Raw genomic sequence first — 18,719 nt, 5'->3', positions numbered from 1 at the left:
AAAAAACACCATCCTCTTTTGCCAACATTCTGATGTACAGAATTCTATCAGTAGGACATAAAACCTTTTAGTCTAAAATTTGAAATAAAAGACATATAAATGAAATTGCAGAATTCGACTTCACAACAAAGTCGTTTATGTGAAAGTAAAATCAGCATGCGAGAATACCAATGGACATGTATTTCCATAGGACAATTAAACCGGAGGGAACCAGGCCCTATAACTATGTGAGGAGGGGAAGGTGCGAGGGGGTGAGTTATGTCTGTATAAACTTTCTGTCTGCTCTTCGACTGGCCACGTCGTCGGTCACTGGAGCACGTGTGTGGTGGTGGATGCCTGCTCTCAAAACGCCTGTACATGTGCATTTTCCTTTGTTCCAGTTTATTCTCAGTCTTCCACCCGTCATTTATACATCCTCAAACCAAAGTCCCTATCTTGCACACTCTGTTCAAGGAATGCTAATAAAATAGTATGGAAATATGGTTTTAAATAGGAGGGTACTTCAACAAGTTCATGGAAAGATTTGTATTATCTTTTATTCTATTTTTCCATGAACTTGTTGAAATACCCTCATATCCATATATGAACCAAACCCAATTATAGATCCTCTATTTAAAAAGGTAAAATTTTCATGGCAGACCAGTAGTATATCTGTGTTTTTTTTTCTTTTTCTTGTTTTTTATTTATTTGCCCTTTATACTCTTACACATGGTAGTCAATCAATAAATGTTTAAGGAATTAAACTGAATCTTGGTAATCTGAGCCCAAAATTAAAATGTGTATTTCTTATGAAATACACTTTTTGGATACCCATGAAGTTCCTCTCCTTATAACCAAAAGGAATTCTATATGAAATTGTGAACAACCAGAAATACTGAGTTTATTTTTCTATGGTATTTTCTGTTATCTATCAAATATCTGTATATAGACATGAGTACTTTTTTTGAAATTTAGAAGATCACAATTGAGCAAGCATTATTTACTTTTTAATGAGACCAATCTGAAAAACAAAAGCGATCCAAAAAGCATGTGATTTGGTAAGAAAGATTTTAAAAAACCAAAAAAACCATACCTTCTTTTCACCCCAGATCTTATTAACTGTGTGTTTTCCTCTTCGAGAACTTGCATCATCAATAACGTCATCGTGAACCAGACTAGCAGTGTGGATCATTTCTGCAATTAAGGCTATGGAGCGCTGGTTGGCTTGCACATCTCTAATTAACAGAAAGCAATGCTTTTTAACAGAGACGCCGCCTAGAACCTTCTCAGCAATCACCTTGTGAAAACTGGACATCGGATCTAGGATAAAGAATTTTATTTCTCTAAGAGAAACTGTATAAAAACTTTGGCTTCCCTACAGAGCCATTTCTATCATTTAGAGAACATTTTAAAAATGCACAAGACCCTGCCAAGATTGTATTTTAAGGATTCCACATTAAGACGTAGAATTTGTATAATAAGCAAAAAACGGTAAACATTTCAGAAGTCTGGCTATTGGGCCGCAGAATCATTGTTATGTCTTATAGTGGTGGTCTTGGTCAGTTGTTCAAGTTTATAATCAGGTTACAATTAAACTTCAGGTGTGGATAGGGAAGAGAGGTGAGCAGCATTTTAAAGAGCATATTAAAGAACCAACTGTCACTCTGTTCAAAGTTTTTAATACTGTCTTAAATTAAATATTTAGTATGACAAAATCATAACCAGATAGAATGTTTGTAAAAACTTTCTTCCAATTCATATTTAACCTTTGCATTAGAAATTTTAACTAATTCCCAAGTTTAACAAACTACAGGATAAGCACTCTTAAGAAGATATACAGATGTTAATTTTACAGTTAAAAGGGAATGGCCCCAATTCCTTTTTAATCATCATCATTATCACCATCATCAACTGGAATTTTTAAAAACTAAATTTCAAGAAAATCAAATTGGGGAGATAACCAACTGAATTTTTGGAACCTAAAACATATGCCTGACTTAAACACACACTAACCAAATGCTTCACTTATACCAATAGCTCACTTTTCAAATATCATTGAGTTATATCTTCAGAGGGGAGAAAAAGGAGAGGTATATTAAAATATGACTTTTTCTTTAAAAATCTAATCTGCACCCCTGCACAAAGTAGTCTCATTCTAATTCCTCAGACCCAGTAGAATGTAACGAAAATTGAAGTATAACCATAAAAGATGCCGAAAGTTAACTACAGACACTAAATCAGCATGAGAATATCTTCCCATGTTGCTTTAAATACCATTTTAAGATATGATGCCTTGCCGGCTCCTCTTGCCTAACTAAATCTCAGAACCTTCCAACAGCTTTCAGCCCAGAAATCAATTGTAAAGTGCTGCTCATTATTTATTAATATTTTACAATTATAACAGTTCTTGACTTCCAGATCACAACAGATTCTTCCAAGGGGTAAGAAGTAAAGCAAAAGCAATAAAGGGTAGGGAGAAACCACCACATAAAACCACTTCAATAAAGAAAATAGAGCTTCAGATGGCTTTTAAGAACTTGCTCTGAATCCCTCAGTGAGACACTTGGACCTTATAGTAGGAAGCTTAAATATTTTTCCAGGGAACTTGACTAGGCCCTGTCTTCTTTGAGTTGAATGCACAGGAAAAGATGTAGACTTTTACAGTTGGTTTTTTAATGTAAAGGCCATTTTAGAATATTTTCAACTGAATTTCAGTCTAATAAAATACACACTGTCAACTAGTTAGTAGCAGAACTTACCTTAAAACAACTGTTAAGGCCCCTAGCCTTTCACAAGCATTCAGAAGCTGGGCACCACTTCCATTATCACAAATTATGTCAGCAGACAGGGGCTCCTGCTGGAGCTGCAGTAAAATGGCAGTGCTCACTGAGACACTAGAGTTTTTTTGTAATTTGAAGATATTAAAACAAAGATTTCTTCAAATATTTTGAAATTTCATAGACTACTACATACGCATATAAAAGTGTCATTTTGCATGGCTAAATTATTGACTGATGAAAATCAGTATTCTTGCTAAGAATGTTATTTGGCACTGGGATACATAGAATAAACATCACTGTTTAGATACTTTATAATTTTACCTATGTATTTTTTTCCTACACATTTAGGCATTATGTGCGTCATTCTATCTAGAAAATTCAGCCACTGCTTCTCCATAACAGCACAATGGTGGGAGAGATGACCAAAATTTACAGATGACAGAAAAATCCCACACTATTTTTAAGATAAAAATCTTCAAAGTGCCAAGCTGAGTCATGCTTTCAAAAAGCTGGGCACATTTCTACTTCCTACTGTGAAATAGCTGCCACACGTTCCCAGTTACTGGGAGAGGTGACAGGCAAGGTGGCATGAGAAAGAGAAGCCCTTAATCTTGAAAGGTGGCTAGGTCCTCTGTACTTCACATCTGCAAGAGTGTGCTATTATTCAGCAAGCCCCTCAGGACATCCCTCCCCCTTATTAGATTAAAAAAATTTATGTTTTATAATGAAGAATTCCAAACATACATAAAAATAGATGGAATAATATAATGACTTCCCCCACATACGCTTCACCTAGCCTATGTGATTTTAAAAAAATATTTTTTCTCCATTCATATTAATGTGTAGTGTGAAGTCTTAAACAAATTACAAGTAAAACCTCAGTTTGGGAAGATGCTATCGGCATCAACATCAAAGGTTCCTCAATCTAAGGAGTAGCAGAGTGCAGGAGAGACCCCCGTGGGCTCAAACTTTCAGGCCATGATCCCTGGTCCCTACCCACTCACCTTCATCAACCTAAACGAGCACCCCAGGCTCAGTGAAGTCTTTCTCTCTTTGGTGAGAACGGCATTTTTTTTTTTAAGCTTGATCGTAACAGTCATAGATTCATTAGCAGTTTAATATCAAGAGAAAGGAACTGACGTCCAAAAGCAGTAACTCCTGTATATTTTCAGATTATTCTCCAGATAAAACGGATGCCTACAAACCTGCATCATAAATGATGCAGGGTTCACATTATTATTTATTTTCTTGCCACCAAAGAAGCACTACAGAAGCTTCTAAATCATGGGATATGTGGACAGTGAGCCCCCATGACATATCCTGGATCTGCAACTTATTCAGGGTGGCTCTGTGCAGGGCTTTCTCCATGGGATCCAGGTCATGGGTAATGAAAGCATAGTTACAGCATGCTTTCATTAGGGGCATGGGTAATGAAATCATGGTCATGGGTTATGAAAGCATTATTGATCCCTTCTCAAACAGAATCAGCCTCATCCTGGTGTTGTGGATGATGGAAGAACATGCCATGTTCACAGGCCCCCCAGCCCTCTGGCTCTCACTGATGTTCTTAAGCTTGAACTTGAATTCACCAATGAAACAGCGGTAGTAGCTGGCTCAATGACTCGAACACCCAGAAGGCAGGAATGTTTCCAGAATCGCCAGCAGCCTGACTCTGGGAATCATTCAAGTGAGTGGGTGCTGTAATGACTGTTTTGTTACAGCCTTCCCAGAATAGGCTTTTGTAATCTCCTTTGTCTCCAGGAACACTAAAAGTCATCTCCTCTGAATATAAGATTTTTATCACACGTGGACCTAACTAATATGACAACTGTGTCTTCTGATCTGACCATCTAATCATCTAGTCCAGCTTTGAAAACCAGATTAGTGGGATTCAATGTCACTTGGCTATCTGCACAATCAAGATCAATAGATCTGTGCACAACATCACTGGGGCAGTCCCATTATCCTGATGGGTGGCAATGACATTCACCTTCCGGTGCTGGAAGGGTTTCACACAGGAATGGATGGTGCCAAGGTCAATGACAGTAGGTCCCTTCAATGAGGTTGTTGAGCAGGATAGGTGTGGCTTGTCTGAGAAAGATGTAGACACCATTGCTGTGCTGTATTCATGAGGAGAGCAAATTTATAGAAATCTATTTATTTGAAAGCTCTTTTTTGATCTGGATTCTTTAACAAAATAAGTCCTTGTGGATAGTTAGTTTGGGTTTGGCTACACTGTTGCAAGTTAGGTTCTCCGGGAAGCAGACTCTGAGATAAAGTTTAACATACAGGATGTTGGCTCAGGAGTGGCCTTGGGACCAAAACCTGAGAGAGGGAGGGAAGGAGCAAACAGGACTGGGTAGAGAAGTTGGTCTGCAACGCAGACCCATGGAAAGCCTCAGACACCCTCCAGGGTGCTCTGGATGTGGCTGGCTCGAGAAGGGGCACAGCCTAAGGTGAGAGGATTCTTTGCAGTTGAGGCAATCCTTGAAGGGGCTGAGAACTGAAGGCTAACAGGTACCATCGGTACCTGGTACCGCAGCCGGGGCAAAGTCCTTCATTGGAGGGGGATCTGGGGGCACCGGCACATCTCAGAACCTACCCCAACTCTGTTTTCTGGCCACTTCAAGTCTAAGTCATTTTGAGCAAGCATTCTTACTCTACTCACCCAGGGGCTGTGGCTATCAGGATACAGAGAGGAAGCATAAAGACTGGATCTCAAGCTTCTCAGGGCCATATTACCCATTGAGAATATATTGTAAGCCCTTCCCCAGAAAAATGCAAATACACAAAAAATTTTACATATGGTTTCAAGGGGTTCACAGACTCCCACAACTCCCATGGACCTCAGGTTAAGAACTCCCAGTAAAGTAATCTAGCAGGGACCATTTAATGAACACCTGAAAAGCTTGATAAGGGAAAAAAAGAAAAATCAACAAAAAGTAGTTTCTCCCTCCTCTACTTCTTAAGATATTTGTTCTATTCTGTTGTCTAAAATCCCCTCCAAGATAGCAATTAGCCTATTTAACACGAAGCCCGGAAGCAAGATGATGATGTCTAATAAGCCCCACATCAGCCGTTCAGCTTTGATTATCACATGATAAAGTGGCCTCTCTCAATTATGCTGTCACCACCCAGCAACATGTCAAGTACAGGAACAGGTTCTGGTGCCACTGGGGCTGGAGGACACTTCTTGTGGCAATGGCTGAAAAGCAGGGGCTATGTGGTCCTGCTCCTGAACCCTTAGCTACCATTTTCTCATATCGCTCTAAGCCTTTCTCAGCAAGCAAGATCACAAATGGCCCAGCTTGCCAGAAGCCTCCCACCCCTTCTTGCTCTAACAGCTGGATATTTAGCCCACGTAGAGCCAGATCCAAAAGGGTCCTTAGGGGTCAGTTAGCTCAGTTGCTTAAAGCACGTTGTTGATAACACCAACGTCAAAGGTTTGGATCCCGTACAGGCCAGTCGCCAGCCACACACACACAAAAAAGGGGGGGCGGTCCTTAGGAAGCAAGTCTTCTCTAGAAGCTGGGGATTGGAAGGTACTATTGTTGGTGTACTGATTTTGCGCCCTAGGAGACATTTGGCAATGTCTGGGGACATTTTTGGTTGTTACCAACTGGGGACATCTAGTGGGTACAGGAGGGGGATGCTGCTAAACATCCTACAGTGCACAGGACAGCACCCTACTTGCCCCGCAACCAAGAATGATCTGGACCCAAATGTCAGTAGTGCTGAGGCTGAGAAATTACTCTAGACCACATGGGATGTACTTCAAGCCTGGTACAGAAGAAGCATTCCTGCTGCTCTGCCTTCCAGTAAAGTGAAAATCGTCTTGATGATGGTTAAAAAGCCACTGCCAGAGATTTTACTGCTTGCTCGAAATACACTGTGAGCTTTCAATACATTGAAAGCCCCAGGTTAAGTGAAAGGCAACCCCGAGCACGTTTAACATGCTGGACACGGAGGGGCACAGCAGGCTGAGGATATCTTCTGAGAAGCAATATCTGATGCTTGTTTTTACAGCATCGTGCAATTCAGTGCTGACAAATGTTAGGCACTCTTTTAAGTAGTATCTACTGGGAAAAGGAAATATAAACATTCAACACTAGGGAAATGTATTAGTACATTATAGTCTATTGGAATCCTCATCATGAGATTAGATGATGTAATTAGGAAGATATTTCAGCAACCTGGTAAAGAGTTTATAAAACAATGGCAAGTAAACAAAGCAGAAGACAAAATTATATACACTGAACGACCGAGTCCCAGGATGGAGGCCAAGTGGGAATGAGGAAGACGGCGGCATGCAGTAACGGGGGAACTCTTCCTCCTTTTAAGATTTCTGTTAAACAACCACAATTATTTGAAGTTGATACAACAAACAAACAGAAAGGACATTGTTGGGGGGAGGGGGGGAGGGAGAAGGGAGGGAGGTTTTGGTGATGGGGAGCATTAATCAGCTACAATGTATATCGACAAAATAAAATTAAAAAAAAAAAAAAAAAAAAAAAAAAAAAAGATTTCTGTTAATAGTAAAATGCTGCAGTTGTTTTAATACTTCTAAATTTTAAATATATTCCAAACATACCAGTTGAGGACCAACAGTGACAATGTCTTGTGCACGATTCAGAAGGTCACGGGAAGGCAGGTGCGCAAGGGCGTGTGCGTGTGCTGCCCCGAAGGATGGAGCAGCTCACCGTTTGAGAACAACCAACCTTTGGACCAGCCACCCCCTGTGCATGATGACTAAATGTATTTACAAATCCTGGCACTCTTTACTTCCTAACAAGAAAACTAAATTGAGCTTTTAAAATTTTTCTAAAATGTTAATTTGCAACTGAAGTTGTTCTTGAATGGACATTAAAAAGTCTGGAAAAGGAAGATGCCAACCTAGATTCCAGAGTGACTTTAGTGACTCAGTCAGAATCTACACATCATAAAGCAAATTCTTAGATATATGCTACATCTTAAATGGGAAACAAAATGATAACCCTGGGAAGAAAAATATCCCAAATACAAAAACGACAGAGGAATGAAAGAAATAACTCACCGGGAATTATTATGATGAATATTACATGCTCGGGCCATTAGTACCACAATAACTGGTCGAAAGGCTTTTCCTTTTCCATCAAAGTAGTACTCAGACATTTCCTTAAGTTCTGTTGTAGATATGAGCAGTTCCTGAAACAAAGTTTCTCTGTGTCAAAATGGCATCATCCTGTAAGTCAACAGTATTTCTTTTACAAAACTTTGGTTTGATTTCAGTGTATTCATTTCAACTGAGAAATTCAACACTCAAGCCTCCAAACACTGCAGGGCTACAATGCTGGCTGCCCCACAGGCTAGAACACAAACAGTGCCTGACTCGACTCCCTGAGTGGCCTAAGTCGTAGGGCAGGTACTACCACCTGCCCCTCCCCCTGGCAGCATCAGATGGCAGATGGCTCCAAGAGATAGCAGGAGGGGAAGGACGCACTAGGTGTCCCTGTGCTAGTGACGGCTGGAGAGAGAAAGGAAAGGGCTGGTTACCAGCTTGGACTGTGGAGGGCAGAGGAGAAGGATGGGGAGTGTGGCCAAGCCAGTGGCTGTCCTGGGTAGGGAAGAAAGCTGTGTATTAGGGGCAGAAAGACAGACAAGATGGCAGCTGGTGAGAAGACGCAGGGGCCGGTAAGTCTGGTTTGGCCTTTATATAGAGAAAGACACTGCAAAGGTTGACAGAGGAAGTGTAAGTCATGGCTGGCCTGACTGCAAGGAGCTTACAACCGAGCTGGGGAGGCAAACATTTTTTAAAAAGCGTGAAACAGCTGATGAATAATACACTGGTGGCCTGAACAATGATGTGTGTGAAATACATCGAAAGTTCAGAGGAGGAAGAGATCAGTGCAAGCTAGAAAAACTGACTATTTTGTGAAAGAAATGCTCTGAGCTGGGCTCAGAAGGATGAGTAGGATTTTGATTCATGAAGAGGAAGGGGAGCCTTCTAGGTGATGGGTGTGTGTTTGTCCATGTGCACTTGGGGACGTGCTTGACCCAAGCCAAGCTTCTCCCCTAGAAGGAGTAGGAGCCAGGAACGGACCCTCAGCTGGGCTCAAATGAACACGCACAGTGGGCCTTCATTAATTCACTACCTTACTGAGTTGGTGCCAAGCACTGTAAGAAACACAGAGAACAACACAACCCCTTGCCTGCAAGGAGCGCAGCGACTAGATGGGGAGAAGGAAAGCAAGAATTGCAGTTAACACAACACAGTGTGATGGTTGCTGTCCCCGAGGTGACCAGAGTGCCCTGGGAGCCCAAAGGGGGATGCTGTGGCTCAGGCTGAGATGGGTGGAGAAAAGCAAGAATGAAAGGACAAGGGACAGGGGAGTGGCCTAACTTAGGTCTGTGGGGACCGACTAGAAGAACACGGATGGCGAAGGAAAGAGGCAAGTCAAGGATCATTCCAGTTTCCTGAGTGGTACCTTTAATCAACAGGGAAAGCAGGAGCAAAAACAATTCATGGGGGAAAAGCAGAGTTTTAGATATGCTAGGTTTGAAATAGACACGGACACTCCATAGAGTTGCTGGGTAAGCAGTTAGCTAGATGGGCTTAGGAGAGACAATTCAATCTGGGGCAGAGATATTATTTGGAGTCTTTGGAACTGGGTGTAGAGAGGACACAGAGAGGGGGGATCGACAAAACTGCAGGGAATAGCAAAATCAAAATTAAACGGGGTGGGGTGGAGGTGATAAGCTGAAGAGCCAAAGAAGGAGAAGGAGAAGGAAAAGTGTGGAAGCCATGGGAACTGAGTTTCAAGGAGGGGGAATGGTCAACAGTGTCCACTGTTCAGAAAGTCAAGGAACTGGAGATGAAGAGCTGGAGCCCTGGAATGGACACGAGGGATACAAGGATGGGGGAGGGCTTGCAGATAAGGGACAGGGAGTGGCCAACTGCTGAGCAGTTCCTGAGGAACTGGGGAGGTGGCAAAGGGAAGGGACTTAAACAGAGGTAAAGGGGCTACCCCTAGAAAGGAAGGGGACATTATGTCACTGAGGTGGGCGGAAAGGAGGTAGGCATGGCAGAAGGTGCAGACAGGCCTGTCAATGGCGACAGTGCAGGGGCCGAGCGACTTCTCCCACCAAAGTCTCTACGGTGCCTATTACACAGGAGTGGTGTTGCCGTGAGGACATGAATCAGCGAAATTGATGGAGGAAGAGGCAGACCAGGGGCATGTGAACATTTCCGGGCAGCATTTCAGAATCCACATGAGGCTGGGAGCCACTGCAAGTTTTGGGAAAAGAGTTGAATAAAGGAACCCACATTTGGGGCAGTGTGGCAATGCCATTCAGAATGAGATGGGATGGATATGAACAGGAAAGGCTAGATAACTCACTGGACAAACATATGTCCCCCATTTCCCAACTCTGCCATGACCTCCTTCTGGACAGTAACCTGTGTGGCGCTCTCCATTACTGTCCAGCACCAGGCTGCACGTGATTGCTGCTCGAGACACATTTGGAAACGGACCAACACAAGTCAAGTTTGCAATGGCATTGTACGTATCTGAAGACCTGCACAGTTTTTTCATAATTCTAACACTTTACTAGGTTTTAGTAAACTAAATCATTACTTCACAGCAGAATTAAAAAAACATACCTTTCTAATGTCCTCATACAGACCTTTCAAATCTCTCCTCCCGAGTTTAAAAGGATCGGTGTATTTCTCACCGCTCTGTGTTTTGCTACAACAGCACACTGCCGGGGTTGTGTGATGAAACCTGGGATAAGCAGAAATGTACATGACTTCATTTTTAAGTAAATATTATACACATATACATAAATGTGTAGTGGAGTCAGATGATGGAAAATTAAGCCTAAATACTAGAAATTAAGCATAAATCCAAAAAGGTCATTATAGTTTAGTAAAACATACAGAATTTTGTTTTTGTGTAATGATACATTAATAGATCATTTTTATAAACAGGACCTGGAGAACTCACAAAATCAAAGAAAGACTAAACTATATTCATTGTGTTCTGTATTGAGTTCAAATTTTATTATATTCCTGTTGTTTGAAAAGGCAGAGATCACATACAGCAAATACTTTGACACTTAGTTAAACAACATATTAAATTTGTTGGCCGAGTTCACCACAATTTAGAAGAAATTTACTGGCAATATGATTAATAATTTAGTAACTGAACTATGGGTTATAAACTTACCGTGATATACTATATACATTTGGAAAAGCGGATGTTAAACTCTTCACAAGATTAAAATACGGCATCTATAAAATAAAAATATCAAGAAACTTTAAGAATATTCCTTAAAGACTTATTCATAACATTGGATAATAAAAGCTCACAGAATTCATACCAAATATAATCTTTATCTTTTAATCACCTATTTATACGTAGATCACAAACTTTAGAAATAGGATAATTTAAAGCTTCCTTTCCTTATTATAAAAGCATTACTTGTCATTACAGAAAATATAAATATGAAAAAAGCAGAAAATAGAAAACATCTATAATCCATTCCTTTCCCCAAAGCCAGTTTCCATACAGATATCTTTCCTTCCAGACCTGAGTAGTTTTAAAACAATTTATTTCCATTTAACTAAGATTGGCCAAAGAATAGTAAAGATTAGTATTATTTACATGCTTTAAAATTCTTAAATCAGTTTAAAACAAATAATAAAAATCCCAAAAGCACTCTACCAGATGGTGAAAAGAAAAAAAAATTTCAATATTGGGGAAGGAATTTACATTTATACAAACACTGCCTATTTTAAGTCACTATTCCTAAACATACTTTGGAAATGATATTGCTTAATAAGTAGTATTAAAAAAACAACCAACCTCAGCAGCATATTTTGATAGTATTAACTTAATCAGAGGTCAAAGAACCACAGTAGACCACTTCTAAAAGATTCAGACACGGTAACAAATATAAATTCCAATAATTACTGAGCACTGTTGTGGGCCAAGAATTGTGACAGCACAGGGGACCCAAAGACACAGACTGCCAATCTTAAAGAATTTAGAGATAACAAGCGTTTCAAAAATTACTAATTTACCAATCTAACGTGGTAAGCGTTCTTATATAGAACCCTTTCTTATTTGAAGGATTTTGATGAAGAGGGCAAATTTCGCACAATAAAAATACAACTAATCAGCTCTATTAGTAATAAAGTCTTACAACCATTACATGTCTTTACACCATTATTTCATTTGATCCTCACAACTACTTGCTTTTATACAGCTGGGGAAACTGAAGTCCAGAAAAGTTAAGTTTGAAAAACTGCTATGCAGATATATTTACAATGCATCAAAGGAAAAAAGTACTTACAGAACTGTGTGCATTATGATTCTACTAAAAATTTAAATGAGGGTACTACAAAAAGCTCATAGAAAAATAGGACTGAAAGATAGTACTAATCTTTCCATGAACTCTTTGAAGTACCCTTGTATATACACACACAAAAATAACACACACACACACACACACACACACACACTAGGGTTTGGAAGCACATAAACCACGGTGTTAAAAGTAGTTATTCTAGAATAAATAGGATTGTGGGGGGGTTTTGTTTTATTTCTTTTTGGGGGTATAAAAATTTCTTATTTTTCTCTAATGAACACATATTACATTAGATATATTTAAATGACAATAAAGGTTGACTTTGCTAGGCAGTGGCCAAGGAAATTGGTCAGAATTCCATTCTTTCTACCACAGCATCACATAAACCAACAAGAACATCTAGGACATCTCAGGCAATTACAATGTCCCAAGAAAACAAAGTGATAATCCTGCCTTTGATTTTACCATTATGACAACCCACTTCTTTCAGTCTTTGTGGGTAATTAATCCATATGAATTGAGTGTTTTATTATAATATTTATAAATTAGGACATCTTAGTGGAAGAGTAACAGTTATTCAGTTTGAGACCTTATGATAGTCCTCTAACCTGGAGTCAACAGTTAAAGTTGTAGTCATCTCTTGGTATCCATGGGGGATTGGTACCAGGACCTCCAGGGATTTTGGTATATTCAAGTCCCTGATAAAAAATGGCACAATATTTACATGTAACCTATGCACATCTTCCTATATACTTTAAATCATCTCTAGATAACTTCTAATACCTAATACAATGTAAATACTATGTAAATAGTTGTTACTGTATTGTTAAGGGAATGGCGACAAAAAAAAAAAAGTTTGCACGTGTTCAGTACTCGTACACCTTTACATATACCCTCTAAATTAATCTTTCTATGAATAGGAATCATCAGATAGATATCCCAAGGTAACACAGCCAGATAATTTTATCTTTTGAATATTTTCAGTCTTTAGTTGGTTGAATCCACAGACGCAGAGCTAATTAATACAGGGTGCTCTTTACCACTAGGCAGCCTAACAGTTTTAGTAGCATGGTCTTTAGAAGACCACGGTTCAAATCTCAACATTGTCTGGCTGTGTTACCTTGGGACATCTCTCTGATGATACCTACTCATAGAGATATGCTGAGATTAACTTAGAGACTATACGTAAAGCTCTTAGCTCAGAGCCTAGCAGACGGCATACATTTAATACAGTATATTATGAGATGCTAATACAATAATATGATGCCAGTACAATTATAGTATTGGACTGTTGGGGACTTTAATATCCCACTGTCAGCACTGGACAGATGATTGAGACAGAGTCTCAACAAAGAAATACTGGATTTAGATGGCTCCAAAGACAGACATTTACAGAACATTTCATCCAACAGCTGCAGAATACACATTCTTCTCATCAGCACATGGAACATTCTCCAGGATTGACCATATTCTGGGCCACAAAACTATTCTCAACAAGTTTTAAAAAAAAATCGAAATCATATCAAGTATCTTTTCTGACCATAATGGAATAAAACTAGAAATTAGTAACAAGAATTTTAGAAACTACACAAGTACATGGAAATTAACAACATGCTACTGAACGACCAATGGTCAAAGAAGAGATTAAGAAGAAAATCAAAACATTTCTTGAAAGAAGTGAGAACAAAAAATACCAAAACCTATAGGATACAGTCAAGGCAGTATTACCAGGGAAGTTTATAGCAATAAATGCCTGCATCAAAAAAAAAAAAAAGAGAATGATTTCAAATAAACAACCTAACAATGCACCTGAAGGAATTGGCAAAGCAAGAACAAACCAAACCCAAAATAAGTAGAAGAGAAGACTAAAATAAAAATAAAAATCAGAGCAGAAGAGGGCCAGCCCATGGCTCACTTGGGAGAGTGTGGTGCTGACAACACCAAGTCAAGGGTTAAGATCCCCTTACTGGTCATCTTTAAAAAATACATATATATATATATATCAGAGCAGAAGTAAATGAAATTGAGACTAAAAATTCAAAAGATCAAATGAAAAGTTGGTTTTTTGAAAAGATAAACAAAATTGACAAACCAGTAGCCAGACTAACTAAGAAAAAAGGAGACATTACAACTTATACTACTGAAATACAAAAGATCATCAGAGACTATTATGAATAACTATAAACCAATAAATATGAAAACCTAGAGGAAATGAATAAAGTCCTAGACACACATGACCTACCAAGACTGAATAAAAAAGAAATAGAAAACCTAAATAGACCAATAATAAGAAACTAGATTGCATCAGTAATAAAAAAGTTTCCCAACAAAGGAAAGCACAGGACCAGTAGGCTTTATTACTGAATTCTACCAAACATTTAAAGAAGAATTAATACCAACACTTCTTAAACTATTTAAAAAAATTGAAGTGGACAGAATTCTTCCAAACTCGTACTATGAGGCCAGCATTACACTGATAGCAAAAACAGTCAAGAAACATGACAAAAAAAAAAAAAAAAAAAGAAAACCACAGGCTGATATCCCTACTGAAAACAGGCAAACAATCTTCAGTAAAATACTAGCAAAGAGATTCCAACAGTACACTAAAAAGATTATATACCACAATCAAGTAGGATTTATCCCAGGGACGCAAGGATAGTTCGACATATGCAAACAAATAAACATAATACATCATATCAACAGAATGAAAGAAAAAACCATATGATTATCTAGATTGATACAGAAAATGCATTTGATAAAGTTCAACACCATTCATCATTAAAAATTCTCAACAAATTAGGTATAGATGGAAAATATCTTAACACAATAAAGAACTGGAATAGGACAAGGATGCCTACTTTCACCACTTTTATTCAACATAGAACTGGAAATCCTAGCCAGAACGATTAGTCAAGAGAAAGAAATAAAGGGCAACCAAATTGGAAAGAAGGAAGTCAAACTGTCCCTGTTTGCAGATGACATTTTATATGGAGAGAAACCTAAAAACTTTTACCAAAAACTCATAGACCTGATAAACAAATTCAGTAAAGTTGCAGGACACAAAATCAACATACAAAAATAAGCATTTCTATACACCAACAGTGAACTTGCAGAAAAAGAAATCAATAAAGCTATCCCATTTACAATAGCAACAACAACAACAAAAATGCCTAGGACTAAATTTAACTAGGGAAGTGAAAGATCTCTACAAGGAAAACTATAAAATACTAATCAAAGAAATTAAAGACACACACAAAATGGAAAGCATCCCATGATCATGGATTGAAGAATCAATATCATCAAAAAGACCCTACTACCCAAAGCAATCCACAGATTCAATGCAATCCCCATCAAACTACCAATGACATACTTCACAGAAATAGAAAAAATAATTCAAAAATATATATGGAACAAGAGACCCTGAATAGCCAAAGCAATTCTGAGCAAAAAGAACAAAGCTAGAGGCATCACACTACCTGATTTCAAAATATACTACAAAGATATTGTAATCAAAATAGCATGGTACAGGCACAAAAGCAGACCCATAGACCAATGGAAAAGAACACAGAATTCAGAAATAAATCCACATACCTACAGCCAACTGATTTTCGACAAAGGAGCCAAGAACATATGCTGGGGAAAGGACAGTCTCTTCAATAAATGGTGCTGGGGAAATTGGAGATCTATATGCAGAAGAATGAAACTAGACTTCTATCTCTCAACATATACCAAAATCAACTCAAAATGGATTAAAAACTTAAATGTAAGACTATAAAACTTCCAGTGGAAAACACAGGGGAAACACTTTAGGACACAGGATGGGGCAAATAATTTTATGAATAATACTTCTGAAGCACAGGGCAACAAAAGAAAAAATAAACAGGATTATATTGAACTAAAAAGCTTCTGCACAGCAAAGGAAACAATTAACAGAGTGAAAAGACAACCTGCAGAATGGGAGAAAATATCTGCAAACTATGCATCAAACAAGGGATTAATATCCAGAATATACAAAGAACTCAAAAAACTCAACAGTAAAAAAACAATCCAATTAAAAAATGGGCAAATGAGCTGACTAGTCATTTCTCAAAAGAAGACATACAAATGGCCATTGGGTATATGAAAAAATGCTCAACATCACTAATCATCAGAGAAATGCAAATCAAAATCATGAAATAAAATTTGACCCCAGTTAGAATGGCAGTTATCAAAAAGACAGAAAATAAATGCTGGCAAGGATGCAGAGAAAGGGGAACTCTTATACATTGTTGGTGGGAATGTAAATTAATGCAGCCATTGTGGAAAACAATATGGAGATTTCTCAAAGAACTACAGATAGAACTACCATTTGATCCAGAAATCCCAACACTGGGTATATATCCAAAGAAATGGAAATCATCATGTCGAAGGAATAGCTGCACCTCCATGTTTATTGCAGCTTTATTCACAATAGCCAAGAGTTGGAACCAACCTAAACACCCATCGACAGATGACTGGAAATGGAATACTACTCAGCCATAAAAAAGAATGAAATCCTGCCATTTGCAGCAACATAAATGAGCTTGGAGAAAATTAAGTGAAAGAAACCAGGCACAGAAAGAGAAATACCACACGTTCTCACTCATATGTAGAAGCTAAAAAAGTTGATCTCCCAGAAGCACAAAGAATAGTGGTTGCTAGAGACTGGTAAGGGGAGGGAGATGGGAGATGGGAGATGGGGAGATGGTGATCGGTGGATACAAAATTGTAGAGAAATAGGAAGCATAAGAGCTAGTGTTCTACAGCACTATAGGGAGACTAAAGCCAACAGCAAATTACTGTATAACTTCAAGCAGCTAGTCCAGAGGATGTTGCATGTTTCCAACAGAAAGAGGTGACAAATGTGTGAGAAGATGGATATGCTAATTATCCTGATGTGATCATTACGCACAGTGTAAGTGTACCCAAATATCACATGGTACTCCATAAATATATACAATTAGCATGGGTCAATTAAGAAAAAATAAATTAAAAAAGAAAAAAAAATTTCAGAGAGAGCAGACTAGAGGTTACCAGAAAAGGGGTGGGGGTAGGAATAATGAGAAATTATTGCTTAATGGGTACAGAGTTTATGTTTAGGATGACCAAAAAGTTTCGGAAATAGATAGAGGTAGTGGTTACACAGCATTGTGAACGTAATTAATTCCATGCAATTATATGCTTAAAAATGCTTGAGAGGGAAATTTTTTTGTTACATATGTTTTACCAGAATAAAAAATAAAATAAGAGAAAATGCTGGGTTAGAATCAAAGACATACTGCCCAGTGATTTGGAACAATCAAATGCACACTGGTTTCTATCCTGTTACAAGAACTGTTAACACTAATGGAGAAGTCGGGAGGGTGTATAAACATCGGGGAGCGGCAGAGCCCTGCTGGCGCGCCAGACGCTGCCTACTTATTGTTGATCTTTGTCCCCAAGGACCATTAGGCCCTGAGAGACTTGAAGTAACCAAAACACATACCTGAAGCAGACACCAGAATGCTAATGCATGAATTTACAGGGGAAAATATCACTGACACCCTCATCAGAAATATAGCATTGCCATCATCTGCACAGTCCCTCCTTGAGGTCATTAGGGCAGATGTGGCACATTCTCTCCAGAAAAGCACCCTGTGCTTGGCTAAGGTTGTTTCGTGGGTATGAAATCAAAAACAGGAGCGTCAAAGGCAAGAAGCAACTAGTGGCATCTGATGGTGGCTGCATCCATCTCTTCAAATAACGTCTCCCTCTGTGGACCTAGAAATATCTGAGGTCTGATGAGGGCGGCACTGAAGTGGATCCCAGCAAAGCCTACCGTCTTCTAAGACTCTCTTCCCTTCTTTTCTCTATTCGCTCTTTACTGCCTAGTCTCTCTACTAACCCAGCTACCATTCTCTCTCCAAAAGCCTTTTTTTGGATGACAGTTAGGGATATGCATCCACTTTGGTAGAAAGTAGACATTTATAAATGCTACATACTTCATACTGGTAAGTGGTGTTGACGAGTACATGGACCTACGAACAGTACCAAATCTGATTGAAACTGAAGAGATTCCAATTTAAATAAACTCTAAAATTCAGGGCTTCGCAGATGGGAGGCGAACACTAACACAATACTATGAGGCCGGAAAAGTTTCTAAAAAACCACCGTGAGTCCACAGATTTCGCTCAGTTATGCTAACAGTATGGGCCTCCCTATGGCACACTGAGAATTAACCATTACCAAGTGCAGAAGGACTCAGCGCCACAAAAACGTGGCCTTTGCAGCAGTTAAACTGAACGGAAAGGGAGAAAAATGAAATTGAGTCTACAGGCAGCAGGGGAGAGCCTCAAGGAATCATGCTGAGATGCTGACTTGACTTCCTGAAGTCGCAGGTCAAGGGGTCTCTGCTCCCAACGTCCTCAGCCGTTTCTCCTTCTAGTGCCCTTCCAGCTCCATTCAGATGTGCTCTCCCTCCGAAGCAACTGCGGTGCGACCCAACTCCGGTCCCTCCAAGCATCGGCCCTGCCTTCTCCACAACACCTTTCCGGGGCCACCTAGCTCCTCCGTATCTCGGAGAGGTCAGAAACTCCATGTAGGAGCTCCAACTCC

General features: G+C 39.2%; 1 protein-coding gene across 3 annotated transcripts in view; it reads right to left on the bottom strand.

Annotated features, from left to right (window-relative positions):
• The window catches only part of PDSS1 (decaprenyl diphosphate synthase subunit 1), a 39,503-nt gene that overhangs the window by 20,297 nt on the left and 487 nt on the right, over positions 1–18,719 (bottom strand). For 2 of the 3 annotated variants that reach the window (XM_063099333.1, XM_063099334.1), the window contains exons 2-5: positions 10,964–11,028; positions 10,399–10,519; positions 7,813–7,943; positions 1,073–1,214 (exon numbers count right to left, since the gene is read on the bottom strand). In XM_063099333.1, coding sequence (XP_062955403.1) covers positions 1,073–1,214; positions 7,813–7,943; positions 10,399–10,519; positions 10,964–11,028 — 459 coding nt within the window. Of the gene's footprint in view, positions 1–1,072; positions 1,215–2,738; positions 2,815–7,812; positions 7,944–10,398; positions 10,520–10,963; positions 11,029–18,719 lie in introns of those variants that run through there. The other variant, XM_063099335.1, reaches the window with a different exon arrangement.

This window comes from Cynocephalus volans, chromosome 6, assembly GCF_027409185.1.
Source record: "Cynocephalus volans isolate mCynVol1 chromosome 6, mCynVol1.pri, whole genome shotgun sequence".
In the NCBI taxonomy this organism is placed as follows: domain Eukaryota; kingdom Metazoa; phylum Chordata; class Mammalia; order Dermoptera; family Cynocephalidae; genus Cynocephalus; species Cynocephalus volans.
Note: the sequence above shows the minus strand (reverse complement) of the source record. Positions and strands in the feature narration are given on the sequence as shown.